This window comes from Grus americana, chromosome 2 (assembly GCF_028858705.1).
Source record: "Grus americana isolate bGruAme1 chromosome 2, bGruAme1.mat, whole genome shotgun sequence".
Lineage (NCBI taxonomy): Eukaryota > Metazoa > Chordata > Aves > Gruiformes > Gruidae > Grus > Grus americana.
In genome coordinates this window covers 97589208-97604025 of record NC_072853.1, presented here as the reverse complement: position 1 = coordinate 97604025, position 14818 = coordinate 97589208, and the positions used below count along the sequence as shown (strand labels likewise).

The 14818-nt window shown below is 47.7% G+C and overlaps 1 protein-coding gene across 2 annotated transcripts in view; it reads left to right on the top strand.

Annotated features, from left to right (window-relative positions):
- The first annotated feature begins 13540 nt into the window (after positions 1-13540).
- GFOD1 (glucose-fructose oxidoreductase domain containing 1) overlaps positions 13541-14818 on the top strand; it is a 76166-nt gene continuing 74888 nt past the window's right edge. Inside the window, exon 1 of one of the 2 annotated variants that reach the window (XM_054818222.1) lies at positions 13541-14188. In XM_054818222.1, coding sequence (XP_054674197.1) covers positions 13936-14188 — 253 coding nt within the window. In that variant the 5' untranslated portion in view covers positions 13541-13935. The remainder of the gene's footprint in view (positions 14189-14818) is intronic. The other variant, XR_008576075.1, reaches the window with a different exon arrangement.

Below are 14818 nucleotides of genomic sequence, written 5' to 3'. Positions count from 1 at the left end.
TGGGGCAGGGCCGTGGCCGCGGGGGCTCATGGTTGCCCCTAGGGAGGCAATGCAGCCCTCCCACGGCCCTCGTGCACCGCTGCCAGGCCATCGCCGCCGCTCCCCGACCCGTTCGTGAAGGGGCATGAACCCCAGTCCCCTCTTTGCCTCTCAGGAGCCTCTGCTGTTGCAAAGAGCTGGGTTTTGATTTCAAGAGGGAAGGGAGAAGAGTGGTTGCCAGGCGCAAGGTTATCTCCAGCTCCTTTGCTCTTCCCCACACGCAAGTGTTGAGCTCATTGCAGGTCAAAGGAAGAGGAATACTTCAGGGAGGGGAGGTTACCAAAGTGCTCTGCAGCCCAACCTACTGGCAGCAAACATTAAACTCACCTCTTCCCTTGGGGAATTGCAAGGAGTCCAGCTTGTTTGGAAGGGAGGTTTGACAGGCCTTATGTGATGGATAGTGTGAAAAGTTTCCAGCAAGCAATTAAAAAGAGGCAGGGGGTGGGGAGGGTGGACTCTTTTAGCATTTTTCCATGACTATTCGGGTAACTGGAAGAGCTACTTGCGAAACTCTGAAGCAAATTCCTGGAGAGAGATGAGATGCCCCAAACACTTAGTTTCTGCCAAAAGCTGTTCTGAGTTTTGCTCCCTGCAAACAAAAAGTGAGCAAATGCCAGACTGGTCATCCACGTTGCTCTACAGTTCAGCACTTGTTTTATGCTATCTCTTTTGGGGACCTCTTGTAAACAGAAATTTTTTCAAGTTCCCTACTTCCCTGTCTTACCTGACATTTCTTTTGAACATCTTCATCTTCCTTTTCTAAGGCAGCAAATTCTGCTTCTCTCTTCTCTCTTGTCTCTCCCCTTCCCTTGCGCCTTCTGTGTAGAACACAGAAATTTCCTCCACATATTGATCAGACATTCCTGCGCCAGTAATTTCTGTTTTGTTTCAGGGAATCCAGCAGGCTTGCGTGATTAAAAGGTAATGCCTGCACGTGGTACATATCTCTTCTCCTACTGAAAAGATTTTTCTATACCAGTATATTGGGTAAGGCAAAGTTCTCCCGACTTTGAAGATGAACTGAACGGAAAAAAATTATCCATTTGAACCAGGCTTTTAGAAGTCAGTTGAAGGAGCACTAAACAGCTACAGGCACAGAAACTGGCCACATCACGGGTTTGCCATGCAAGCTGCAATTTGATTAATGTGGCAGCTGTTTGATGGGAAATTAGGAGAGAGTTTAGAGAATCATGAGAGGAAATTAGGCCATCTTATGCTTTTAAAGCTCTTTCAAACTCAGTGGTACTCCTCCTTCCCTGGAGGTTTATGAACATGCAGGCAACTTCTGTATTTAATCAAGAAAGCAAGCACAGCACAAACGCTGAAAACATTTTCCAGGGGCAGCAGGGCTCAATCTTCATGTGATAATAGACCAGAAATCTTGGTTTCTGGAAATCTTGATCTCAGCATCTTGGTTTGCATAGTCCAAATCCACACTTACGTATCTCACTTTATCCAGTCCTGAGGTCTCATTTAGAAAGACTCCACAGCATGAAGCGCTGAACGTGGCCTGACCGGCACCTCTGGAAGTCTCCTTGACCTCAGAGGGATCTCTCACCAGGTTGGACTGTCTGTCCAGAATAAATCTTGGTTCCCTCGAGCAGAGAGAAGTAGCCAATGTGTCTGAACTATGTGGAAAAGAAGGTCCCATGGCATGAATCATCTACTTCCCCTGGTAGAAACGGGGTGGTGGTTCTAATCAATGCATCACAAAAAACCAGAGAAACCTCTTTCCTGCGAATGATCAACATAAGCCGCCTGTGCAACAAGTCTAATTCAAGAGGAGTAAACTTGGAGTCAGTCAGCAGTGTTGAGGATACCTTGGAAGCTTCTTGGTGTTAATGAAGGTTTCATCGGGAGTTTAAGACTTTAAAACTGTGCTTTTCTACCAGACATGGGAATGCAAAATTAATGCAGATGCAATAACCATGGCCCAGTGGAGAGGTTTTGGGCTGGAACCCGGAAGATCTGGTTTCTGTTCTGGGATGTGCTGATTGTGACATGGGAAAATACTCTGTGCTAGATTTAGGCGAGTTTAATATTTTTGGCAGTCACAAAATCCAATTTTATCCTTCTCTGCTCCCAACCTTTCCACACACTTAGCTTTCCAATGGTTGAATCCCCAGGGTCAAAGTAGTTTCCAGTCTGGAAACTACTAACGGTCTGTAAGATATCAGAAGTTGATCTGTGGAAGCACCACAATTTAGAAACAAAATGAAATTATCACCAATGACAGCATGAACAGACAGAATGGAGAAAATACAAATACTGAACATCCCTAATTGTATTTGGTTGCAAATAAAAGCTTCTGTGGTGATTACACAAAATAGCCCTTTGATTTGTTTCCCGAAAGATGCAAGTTGCTCTGGATTTGGGAAGCATCACTTTCAATGCATGGCTTTTTGCTGCTGTCCATGCAGCCAAACATACACATCTTTGACAAGGCTGAGCTGCACGTCCTGGGTTTAAATGCCACCGCGGTACCCAGACTGGTGCTTTCCAACCTGTTCTGCATCTGGAGTCAAAGTTCATCTCACCTTCCCCCCAGCAAATCTGGAAATTTTCTATCTTACGTACAAATTCTGCAGTTAAGGCGTTAGTTCAAGTTGTAGAATAATCAAATTGAACCCCCTCCATCTGCCCCGAGAGAATGTGAAATCTCATCTCCCACCTTTTGGGAGGTCGTTCTTGCATTCAGGCTCCCAGCAGCAATCAGCCTCTCCCCCCCCAGCGGAGCCCTTCCACTCCCTATGGAGAATTTCCTTCTTTCCCAAGCGTACTACGACCTTGCAGCTCACAAGAGAGGGCACTGGCTGGTGAGGAGGAGGGGAGACCTGAGGTCCAGTCCTTGCTCAAATTAAAAGCTCGGTACTTTAGTAACACATTTGCTAACAAAAAGTTTTAAAGAAAGGCAGAGCACTGAAATGGGGAGCCAAGGCAGTAAGTAAACTTCTGGGACAACTGCTTATTTGAAGTGAGCAACAAGCTTTTTTCACTTGGAGCTTTTATTGCAAGTAAGGAAAATGTATTGCCTTTATTTAAGTTTCTTCTGTTTAGCTTGGTCAATGACTTGTTCATTAGAAATGAAAAATTAATTACAGGTTAAAAAAGCTGGAAATTTCTTTTTCCTACCCACCATCCTATGAATAAATCGAGACACCAGGAGATCTACTCGTTCTAGGCTGTTTAAGCACTGGTTAACAGTTTATTTCATGAACGACAATTTTCTTCATTTAATAATTCAGTTAATGTTAAATGCAAAATGTGTTTTGAAACCCTCTTCTTTCACATCCAAATAATTTAGTATGACTTTATCTAATAATGAAAACCAATGTTCCCTTTTTGTATGTTATTATAACCTAATTTCTATCCAAAGGCAATTCAACATTACTCCTAAGAAAAAGATTGAATTACCTAGTAAATACAAAATATCATTTGCCATTTTCTAATATAATAAAAGGTAAACATTAAGCATTTGAATAAAAATTTCAGTTGTTTAAGTATTTCAATATATACATATCACATTCTAAGTTAGCAAAAGATGAAAGTACAAAATACAGCAAAAGGCTTCAGGTGCTATGGAAGAAATCTCAGTGCTTACCAACTACTAGGAACCAACCGTTCTTTGGAAAAACGAGTAAATAGAAATGCAAAACAGGAATAATACCCGGTAACTTTATTTAAGGTTACTTGCTTTCTCCTTTAAGTGTCAATTAAAATAGATTGTTTAAATCCCGTGCATATAAATCGCCCCACCCAACTGATTTTTCACAACAGGAGGTAGCAAGTTTACGTGCCTCTGTGGTCACGAAAGAGAGGAGGAAGGAGGCACGCTGCTAACCCTGTCGCTGCTGGCTGCTATTGTGGGTCACCTCCGTTCGCTCCCAGCCCTCGCTCGCAAAGGGCTTCCAGAAAATGTGCTTTTTGCCTTCCATTTCTTTGTACTGCCTTTCTGAGGAGCAAGGCACTTGTGTTTTCTGCCCGGCCTTTCCCCTCTCCAAACACCCATCTCTCTACCCTTGTGTAGTCCCATTTATGTTCCCCACAGATCTCTCGTGATGGAGAGAGAGATACCTCTGAAACCATCAGGTAGGTCTGACCAGAAAGAAGGGCCCGAGATTTCCGTGGTGCGGCAAGTTGCAACCCGTGAGGTTTCGAGGGCGTGCAGGGAACAGGGACCTACTGCATCTGAAGGGAGAGAACCAGAGAGCTGGATTTTGGCATCCTGGGAAGTCAGCAGATGAAAAGACAAGCGAAGCAGCCTTGATGCGTCGGTTCAGCCCAGGGAAAGCGATGCTATTTACCACAGTGCTTGTTACCTGGGACTCGTCTGCTCCTTCCCTCCTTTCTGTCTGACTCTCAGACTCCCTCCGGCATTACACATCCTGCCCACGTTTTGTAGCAAACCAGCCCAGCCAAAACGCAGCAGCGTAACTCCCCTAGATGCCTGCGGGAGAGTTTCAAAATCCCACCGCACTGCTCGCTGCAATTACATCTTCTTCCAGGAACAGGAAGGACTCGGGCTCTGCGGCGTTTCCAAGGGCAGCCCAGTCCTTCTGCCGGGATGCTGCTGTGCGCGCAGGTTACCGAACTTCCTGATCCCAGCTGTCGCCTCTAAATTATTGCAAGACTGTTTAGAACTGCTTTTGGGGTGTTTGTTTGTTGTTTATTTTTCAAAATAAACATGCTGAGTGCAGCGTGCTGGCAGCCCACAATATTCAGATCAAGTACCGCTGCATGGTGCGCTGCCCAGGGTGAAAAAGAGAAACAGGAGATGACATTGGGGGCTGCTAAAACTTGTTAGCTACTGGTTAGCTCTACTGCAAGTCTGATGTGGGAGAACTGACTCAAGGCAGGTTTGTCTGCCTTGAATGAAAGGCATAACTGCAGGATTGTAAAGCCTTGTGACTGTGATTATTTGCTGAGTTTAACACAGAGAAAAGCGGAATTTGCATCCACATGAGACTGCTTCGAATCTAGGCTTAGGGCATTCGCTGTGGGAAAAGAGTTAATATTTCCTCCTCCTTAATTGTCATGAAAATGAGTCACAATTTAATTCTGGGCCATTTTCTATGCCAGATGAATGGCACGGTGATTCTTTGCTCAGATATCTAAAATGATGAAAACAATGCAAAAATGAGAACGTCAAATTCCAACACTCAAATCACAGAGCTGTTCCTTCCGTCGACTAGGATTTTTTCAAGTGTGAAATGAATGAAAGGAAATGCAAGCATTTCTCCTTTCAAGATGTGCATGATTTCATGGCAAGTGCTTCATGCTTATTTTTGATTTGCCTTTGAGCCTTGCCCAATCACAACGTTCACTACATTTAAAACTATTTCTCTGTGGAATCAAATCCGGTTAAGTCTAAAGTCTGAGGGTAAATGCTCTAACCCTGGATTTATAAAATGGTTTGTAAATGTGATTAAAGCCAGCCTAGCTTTTCATGGTAAATAATAAAAATTATGCATCTGACAGAGATATTTAGCTGAACATTGCCAGTGATTGCATCGCTGTGTTCAGCACCCTCCTTTGTCTTGTCTCTTGTTAGAACAATAGGAGCACAGTCATATGTTTTACAGTGTCCCACATATACTGTATGTGGGACACAGCCCAATGTGTACTGCATTAGATTTGTGGTTCCGTAATGTCCTTAATAAAGCTGCCCTAATTTCTTTGTTGCTACGCTTTTCTAATATTAGAAGTGCTGAGTGCTATAGCATAGCCTTATTAATATTAAAAAAAAAAAAAAAAAAGACTCTCTATTACTAAGCGATCCTCATTCATCCACTTTTGGTCATTTGTCCTTCACTGAAAGGTGCCGTGTCCTTAAACATCGGAAAGGCACGTATGCAGCTGGTACGCAATCCCGGGCATTATAGGTGAGGTATGTGGCAACTGGAAGCTCCCTGCTGCCATCCCTCACTCTGATGAGAAATTGTGAAGTCCTTTCATGAGGGTTTATTTAATAAACCGCAGTTGCTGCACCAGTTCCTAAAATACAAGGTATCTGTGTTATTCCTAATGATTAATGCCTGAAGCCTGATGATGACATATTTAGCTATCATCTGAGCTGTTAAAATACTTTTGAAGAAACATTCTCCTCTTAAATAAAGTTCCTTTGAAAGACCGTATTTTTGCTTCAAGAGGAAGATTAAGCCTTGCTTAAACATTAACAGGAATTTCTGGTGTGGAAATTATCTGTTTATCTTGAGTTGGGAGTCGGTCTCTAGCTGTTATGATTTCAAAGAACATCTCAAAAATGTAACCTCATTAAAACTGGTGCCCGGTTGCCTGCCTCTGTTTGCAGATTTCATGAGAGTGCTGCTCTCTCCTGTTTATTTCGATGATGATGATCCAGGCCTGGATACCAGAAATCATTGACTTTTACCATATTCCTTCAGGCACACCAGGGGAGGACCTGTTCTGAATGACGGCAAGCATGGGGCAAGGCAGAAGAGGAAGGGGAAGCAATAAAACCTGATTTCAAGAAGGATGTCTCCAGCTTTGACAAAGTCGACAAATACCTTTGGCTCTTAGGAGGGAGAGAATTAAAAAAACATCTGACTGTTTCTTTGTTAGGAGGAAACCAGCGTTGCAAGCTTCCGATCCCCTGAAGTGCTTGACAGCGTACTCTCCTCGCTCCACGTGGACGGGGACCCAAGGGACCCCAGGGACAGACTGGCCTCCCTGCTCTGACCAGGAGATGCTACTGCCTTCCTGAGGGTCACAACGCTCACCTTCCTCTCTACGGGCATTACACAGGTTCAATATTAGCCTGGATTGAAGAAAGAACCTCCGGAAAGAACCAAAAATAATGGGTTTACTATTGCAGATAAAGGAGAATTTGCGAAGAGCCAGTAGCCTAGAAACTGGACTGGACTGAGTTTACCCTTTGTGCAAATAAAGAACACATGGTTGACCATTATTGATTTGATGAAGCAAGGTCACTGAGCAGGTAATGCAGGCCAGGCTTCAACACGATCACATCAGTACATTTGGCAAATCTAAAGCCTGAGATTTAACAGCGTTACAGTCTTAAAGAGCATGATTTTAAGGGAGCAATAGCTGTGCAGAGGGATGCCAATGTCTGAAAGCAAACTGCACTAACCCTGCTTGTGCTACTGGTGTAGACCTAACTAATGTTTTTTCTCTTTGTGGTTTGTTTTTTTTTTTCTCAATGCATGAAAAAGGAAGACTTGTTGACTTGCACTTATTTGTTCAGATTAAAAACAATCACAGTACCAATCCAGAGCACCAAATGCATGTGCCATAAATTCAAAACTGAAGTGGAAACAAATGAGGAAGGCTGCCTAGGATCATACTTCAGGCTGGCAAGGACCTCAATATGTAATGCAGTAAATACCACTGCCTCAGTACCTTTCCCTTCAATAGCCTAGCAGAAGAAAGAGAAGGGTGGCATTTCAGCGTGTCCAGGAAGCTAACAAATCTGGTTTCAGACAGATCATAGGAAAAGTGCAAGTCTCTGTACTGAGTATCACAAAAAAAAAGAGTATGTGTAAAGACCAGCAGCAGGACACAAGCCTGCATTAGGAGAGAGCCCTCTCCAGAGGCAATTAGCTGGGTTCATCTATTCCCAGGAAACAGATACTCCTGAGATTCGGTATCTTCTTACCGCACACAGGACATGGGTTTGTTGCAACAGGTAGACAGAAATTCCTGCCTACCCTGCCTGAATCACTGAGCCTTTGTCAAACAGCAGCAGGTTTTCCATTGTGAAATGTAACTGGTTTGCAGTATCCTGCAAGGCTGTCCAAATCTGCAGTATTTAACATACCTGACATTTAAAAATTATTCATGCAATAGATACATTTTCCTTTAAAACCTATTCCACAACTGTCTCCGTTAAGGCTTCTTGCAAGTCGTGTTGAAGTCCCAGCTGCTTTCAGAGAGAGGACACTTGAGGAGGAGAGTGACTGACTCCAGCACGGAGCAGTCTTGTGCTACATTCCTATATAAAAGGGGGTTTCTACCAAACTGAACCCTTTCAAAACCCACGCTGCATGGGCAGGCTTAGAAGTCTGGAAATCACACGTGCTCGCTTTCGTGCACTCCTGCGTGACTAATAAAGTGATGATTCTCTGCTATTTTCATCCTAAAGTAACATCTCAGCTGCCCTGCAAGCAATGTGCAATGTTATATTGCTAAAATAATAATCACTTCGGCAGCGTATTACAGCTATTTGCACAGCACTTAACGAGTGTGATATGACACAAATTACTGCTTAGACTCAAAACCATTTTTCAGAATTAAGAATTTCTATACGACTCATTCAGCCTGTTATTTTTTTTTCCCCAGCAAAGTACCAATATGAGAATCGCCTTCTCCATGGGTCTACTTACATATTTCAGCAACTGTGGATTTGCTAAGTTGGCTTAGTAAGCTTTAGCTATTTCTGCCCAGTCCATTGCATTTGTCCAGGGTGTCTGGATGCCTGGCAGGAGCTCAGGCAGAGCAGCAAACGACCAAGGCACAGGTACAGAAAGCTAAATTTATTGCGGGTAGGAATCCTGCCTCCTGTGCAGATCCAATGCCCAGTGTTGTGCTCTAGGTATGCCTCAGGTTTGTCTGATTTGCTGAAGGCATGTCAGGGATTTCAGCTGCAGGTGCACAGCATGCAACACGTTTGATGATTCAGTGCCCGTATGTGCTGCCCGGTGCTGTCCACGTTTCTGTCGGGAGGGAATGACCGATGTGAGCTTTAAGAGTGTATTTCACCTTCACGGGGCATGGTTGTACCCATGCAACTGTGTGCCCATTCCTTCCTTGCATTAAGGGATCACATCTCCGTCTTTGCTAGCAGGTTCTCCACCCACTTTCTCACCTTACTGAACTGCGACTGATAGGAGCTTAGCAAAGCCAGCCAGCCCAAAGTTGTGTCTACCAGCTGAGTGCCCCGTTTCAGGTGCGTAGTTGTTCTGAAGCAGCCCAGAAATGCAGACCCAACAGAGAACATCGCACTTGTTTTCTCTGAGATTCATTTCTCCATTTGTGATGTGGGAATACATGCACTTGTCTTCCTTCGTAGGATGTCCGTATTGTCAAAGAGCAGAAGTTGTACTTCTCCATGCCTCAGTGAACAGAGCACCAATGCCTGCAGAAGTATCTTGTTAGTGATGTAGTTTCCTGAAGCCTTGCTGGCTTCCTTTCAACCCATCCACACTTGGCATACACATCTTCTAAAGAAAGGCTCTGGAAACCAGGAAAGAGTAAACTCAGAGAATGTACTGAACAGGCTCAGAGAGTCCAGGTACAGGCACAATTCCCATTGACCAGGACGAAGAACGGCCGAATGTATTATGAAGCCTTTGCTAGCACGTGTGGTCTACTTCTCTCTAGTTCTCTCTGTGGCACTTTGGACCATTTAATACCATAAATGTTAAAGCAGTTCGTGCCTTTAGATCCCAGGGCAAGAACTTCTGTGGGTTGTCTCAGTGGAAATGCATTCAGAGAGACACTAAAATGAAGTGTATGGCTCTTCACAAGAACAAATTCCTGTCGGCCTGAGAAACTGCCAGTTGTGTGGCATTAGATGTAGAAAAGGACCTGAGCAACTCGGCTCACACATCCTTTCTCGTGCTGCATACTAAAGCTGTGGATGAGTCAGTACGGCTGAGTGGGAGAACCAGACAGGTCTGAATCACCACTTTTTCCTCATCTCTGAAGCACTATTATTTCCATACAAATAATTTAAAGTCTCAAAGGCATAGAAGAAGCCCAGTAGTGGTGATCGCAAACCTCATACCCCAGAAGGAGCCAACTGGTTAATGAAAATTCACAGCTGCTTCATGTTTGAAGACACTGATTTATGTAAAAGGAAATTAGCTAATTAATCTTAAAATCCTGGAACTTGAGAAGTATTTGGAGAGACAGTAAGCTCCATTTCAGGATTTCACTGAAGCTATGTATTATTCAGCTCTTTCCATTGTTGTCCAGACTGATGTATGAGAGGTTTGAGAAACGCAGCTGTGGAGTCTGACAGGATAAATGTTAAGAAAGTCTGGAAAAGACCAGATTTTCTTTTAAGTGCAGAGAAGTAAGAAAGAAACAGTGTGGGATCCTGGTACTCGATCAGGCGGATCTTCATCTTTCTGTTGAGTTCAGCAAGCTCTAGATAGAAACCTCTGCAATATGTGGGAAGACACCTTCACGTACTGGGAAAGTAAATTGAGGACTTTTATCTGCTAAGTGTTATCTGTATCTGGAAGACCACCAACTTTCTGCATTTTACTTATGCCAACAGATAACAAGCATTTGCACGTCATGTACACTGGATTGATCCTTTTATACCTGTTACATATCCTTTTTATCTCCTGCTTTTAACTTGCTAGCTACTTTAATAATAATAAAACTAAATACAAAGCTAAATAAAAGTTAATTGAAAATAATTAAATAAAAAGTAAAATAATCAAGGATTTCTGACTTTTATGATCTCAACATTTATTTAAGAAGAAACCGACACAGTTCTGCAGAAAGAACTTAATACAATATATCAAATCTAACTGAGAAGACAGTTTCAAACCTCTGCAAACAACTGTATCAAAATTCCATAGAAGAGCTATTAAGTTAGGATTTCTCATCTAAAGTACAGTATGATGACCCGGAGCCGCAAAACTCAACTGAAATATGTAAAAGGAACGGAATTGTGACTGTAAGACTTTTATTAGTTTCCTGCTGGTTGCTTTCATTTACGGAATTTAGAAACAGAAAAGAGATGTATGGGTTTTTTTCTATGTGCAACTTTATGCTAGTAACTTATTTCAGGCTAAGAAAAACATCAGGAAAGAACAAAATTATTGTCTCTGTGAGAGAAATCTGTCTCTGTGTGTGTCTTCCTTGGAGGAAGCTTTAGCAACCTTAAGAACAAAATGCAAGCTCTCTTGACAAGGCTGGCAGGCTTAGAAGCGGAAAGATCTAGTATACGGAACACCGGAGGCTTCGTAGTTCAACACGCGCAGCCTGGGGAACCATGGTCCTGGTTAGACACGTCTTCAAAGTGAAGCACTTTGCTGCCGCCTTAACCTTTTTTGCTTTGCACAAAAAACTCTCGCCCGGATTTGATAGTACTTGAAGTCAGCAGCACTAGTGATATGGATTTGAGCACAGATTCTGTTTTTGCTCACGTTTGCAGTCGCCCACATCATGGTGAGGACATGGGCTGCATTACTAAGAGGCCAGTTGTCCTCCATCGGCTTCCCTCATCTTTCTGGATGCTCATGAGGACAGGGAAGCGTAGCGTGGTGGCCCTATTTCACGCAATTAATTGAGAAAGAATTGCACCCTACTCCAGTACAAACGGTTATGGGGTATGTCCCCAAAAGTCCCTGCAACAAATGAGGAGGAACGCAGCACCTCTGCAGATGCGGTAATTCAGATTTGGCGTTGTAAAGTGTTCAGAGGTTGACTTGGCTGACAAGTGCTTAGAGCTAGGTGCCATTTGCTCAGCTTAGCTCTGCAAAGCTATGTTAACCTAGCTGGAGAAAAAAATGCATTTTAAAAAGTAAAGCAAGGAAAAATTCTCTCCAGGAAAACAATGGACTTAGCAGAGTGTAAAAATTTCATTCCCTGGCCCTTAATTCCCATTTTCTATGCCTTACTGAAAATTTCTCAAAACAATGACCTTACATAGATCTTCATAAAGTGGCTTGTGCCTACTAAAATAATAAAAGCTATATAATGACTAAATAGGCATACAGCATCTATTTCTCTTTGACCTTCACATATTTACCCTGTTCCCGTAACCTGGCTACTTTCTTGGGGTTTATTAGCAGACAAACAAATAAGACAAGAAAGATGTTCTAAATTGCTCATCCTGGCAACATCACCTCTAAACAGGTTGGAATGTCTGATGGAGAGCCCCAACGCAATCTTTGTATTTCAAAGAAAGGTAATACCGCTGTGGTTATTTGACAAATGGATCTGGATCGTGTTTCAGTTGTCAGAAGCCAAAGAGTATCCATCTCCTTTGCTTCAGCGCTAATAGTGCATGGAAAGCAAAACATGTTTAACTTGCGGCGATCCTTTCAGCATCTGTGCTTTTTGTAATAAAGAAGTGTTTGCTGTGAGATGCTGGCAGGAAAAAAAACCAAACCAAGCACCTCTTTACAGAGTATGGGAAAGCAGTGCTGGCTTCCAAGCCTGATTTTTCAAACATTGGTGGATTACGTTTGCAACATTGTCCCTGGCACATTTCCATGGGTCTAATATAGAAGAAGGTTTTTAATTTCTTTTGTCTTTTATTTCCCTTTCCTTTTCCCTTTCCTTTTCCCTTTCCTCTCTTCTCATTCCTTCCTCCCTTTCCTTCCTTGCTCTTCTCTTCCCTTCTCCTAGGAACTGGTAAAAAAGACAATGTGTGGAAAAACATCATCTTTATTCTTATCCTTCAGTTAGAATCAGGAAGTTTCATAATTTTTTTTTAAGGAGTGAGATAGACAGTGGTGCAACTGTGCGGCACTCACCGGAGCTACTCTGCTTTCAGACCAGCTGATCCATGCAGAGCCCGGGCAGAGATTCACCTCCGCAAGAACGAGCTCTGCACGGATCCGTGCAGGGCCAAAGGGCGCTGCGGTCCTCGGCCGCTCCTGGGCCCACCTGGCAGCCCCCGGGCCCGTAGGAGCGCGGCTCTGGAGGTCCATCGTTCAGCCAGGCCGGGGGCAAAGGTGGGATGAGCAGGAGCTGGCACGGGGCACGGCAGCTGGGTCTGCAGAGGGCCTGCTCTCCTGCAGTGCCGGATTTCGCTGGTCGGTCCTTCCCACATGAACCAACGTCCCGGTAACGCCAAAGAGACATGATGTTTGTTAGCGGCACAAACGAGCGACTGCCCGGTACCGGATGGGTGGTGAGGACCTTGGCCGGGCATCCCGGCTGGTGCGGTGGTGGGGGAGCCCCCCGGGGGGCACAGGCCGGCGTCTGACGCCACGCACGGCAGGTGCCGGGGTCCAGGGGGTTCCCCTCCTGCTTTAGGACATCAGATTTCTGGAGAACTCTCACGGGAGGAGACGGACTGAAGGCCAACGGATGCGACCAGCCGACGCCAGTTGCTGTGGCTCTCGAGCTCTCCTGTGCCTTTACTGGCCGTGACCCCCACGGTGCCCCATCACCACGGCCCCTCCGCGGCCCTCCCGTGGGGGAAGAGGCGGGTGGTCTCCCGTGCCGGGCGGCGCGGGGGGGAGGTACCCCGAAACCCATCCGCCAGGCAGACGGGAAAACCCCGCGGGCCCTCGGACAGCACCTGCGGGGTGCCGGGTGCCGCGGGAGCCGACCGACCGCTACCCCCCCCCACGCCGGGGAACACCGGGCGCCCGGCGGGCGGGGCGGCACCCGTCGGCTCCCAGGGGGCGCCCCGCAGCGCCGCGCCGCCCGCCGGTGCCGGTGCCGGGGCGGGGCCGGGGCGGGCGGCGGCCAATGGTGCGGCGGCGGCGGGGCGGGCGGTGCAGGAACACCCGGGAGGTGACAGCAAGGCCCCGCCCTCCCCGCGGCGAGCGGGCGCCCGCGGCGAACATGGCAGAGGAGCGGCGCTGAGCTCCGCGCCGCCGCCCCCCGCACTTGTTGGCCGCCTCCGCCGGAGGAGGGCGGTTATTCTTGCCCGCCCCGCGTCCGTTAAGGGAGGGCAGCCCCGGCGCCTCCGCGGAGGCGTGTGTGATGGTGCGGGCATGGCGGGGCAGCCGGTGGCCGCGGCGCTGCTGAGGCGGGGGGCGGCTGGTCCCGGCCCCGGCGGCGGCGGCAGCAGTAGCAGCAGCCAGCGAGGGCTGCCTCCTTCTCCCGCCCGCCCGGCGGCCGCCTCCCTCCGCCCCGGCCGCCGCTGAGGGAAGGAGGGAGCGCCTCGGTGTGCCGTGCCGTGCCGCCCGCCTCGCCTCGCCCCTCGCCGCCGCCGCCATGCTGCCCGGGGTGGGGGTGTTCGGCACCGGCCTGACGGCGCGGGTGATCGTGCCGCTGCTGAAGGCGGAGGGCTTCGCCGTGAAGGCGCTGTGGGGCCGCACGCCCGAGGAGGCGGAGGAGCTGGCCAAGGAGATGAGCGTCCCCTTCTACACCAGCCGCATCGACGAGGTGCTGCTGCACCAGGACGTCGACTTGGTCTGCGTCAACTTGCCGCCGCCGCTCACCCGGCAGGTCGCCGTCAAGACCCTGGGTGAGTGGGGGCGGTCGGGTGGGGGGGGCGGGGGCGACCCCTCTCCGGGCTCGGCTCTCGCCTCAGACCGAACGAAATGAAGCCCCACCTCAGTGCGGAGTTTCTCCTCTGCTTTGCTTTTTTTTTTTTCTTTCCCTTCTTCCCCCCCTCCCCCCCCCCCCCCTTTCCCCGTTCTTTTGGAGGGGGACTGGCCGAGCCGCGGGTGCCCGGCGCTCCCCGCTGTAGCAGGCCGAGGGGCGGCGGGGGGGTACGGCGCTGCGGCAGCCCGGTGTGACATCCCGCATCCCCGGTCCCCGGCCGGTCCCCGCCGGTGTGGTCCCTGGCAGGAGGCACCCGCCCCTCCGGGATGCTCGGGCAAGCCTGGGCAGGGCCGGGCCTGACACCCAGCCCACGCAGCGGGGGAAGCAGTGGAAGGAGGGAGCAGGTGTCATCCGTGTCGCGGTAAAAAGGAGAAAGTCAGGGTAAAAAGGAGAAAATAATCATCCTGCCTGCGTTTGGCCGGCGGTTTCCATACGCGCCTGCCGGGGGAGCGGGGGAGCTGAGCATCGCTCCCGCGTTGGGGGGCACCCGGGCTGCTCGGGGGGCTTGGGGGTGCCGGATCGGCCCCCGGCCCCCCGCTACAAACCAGAG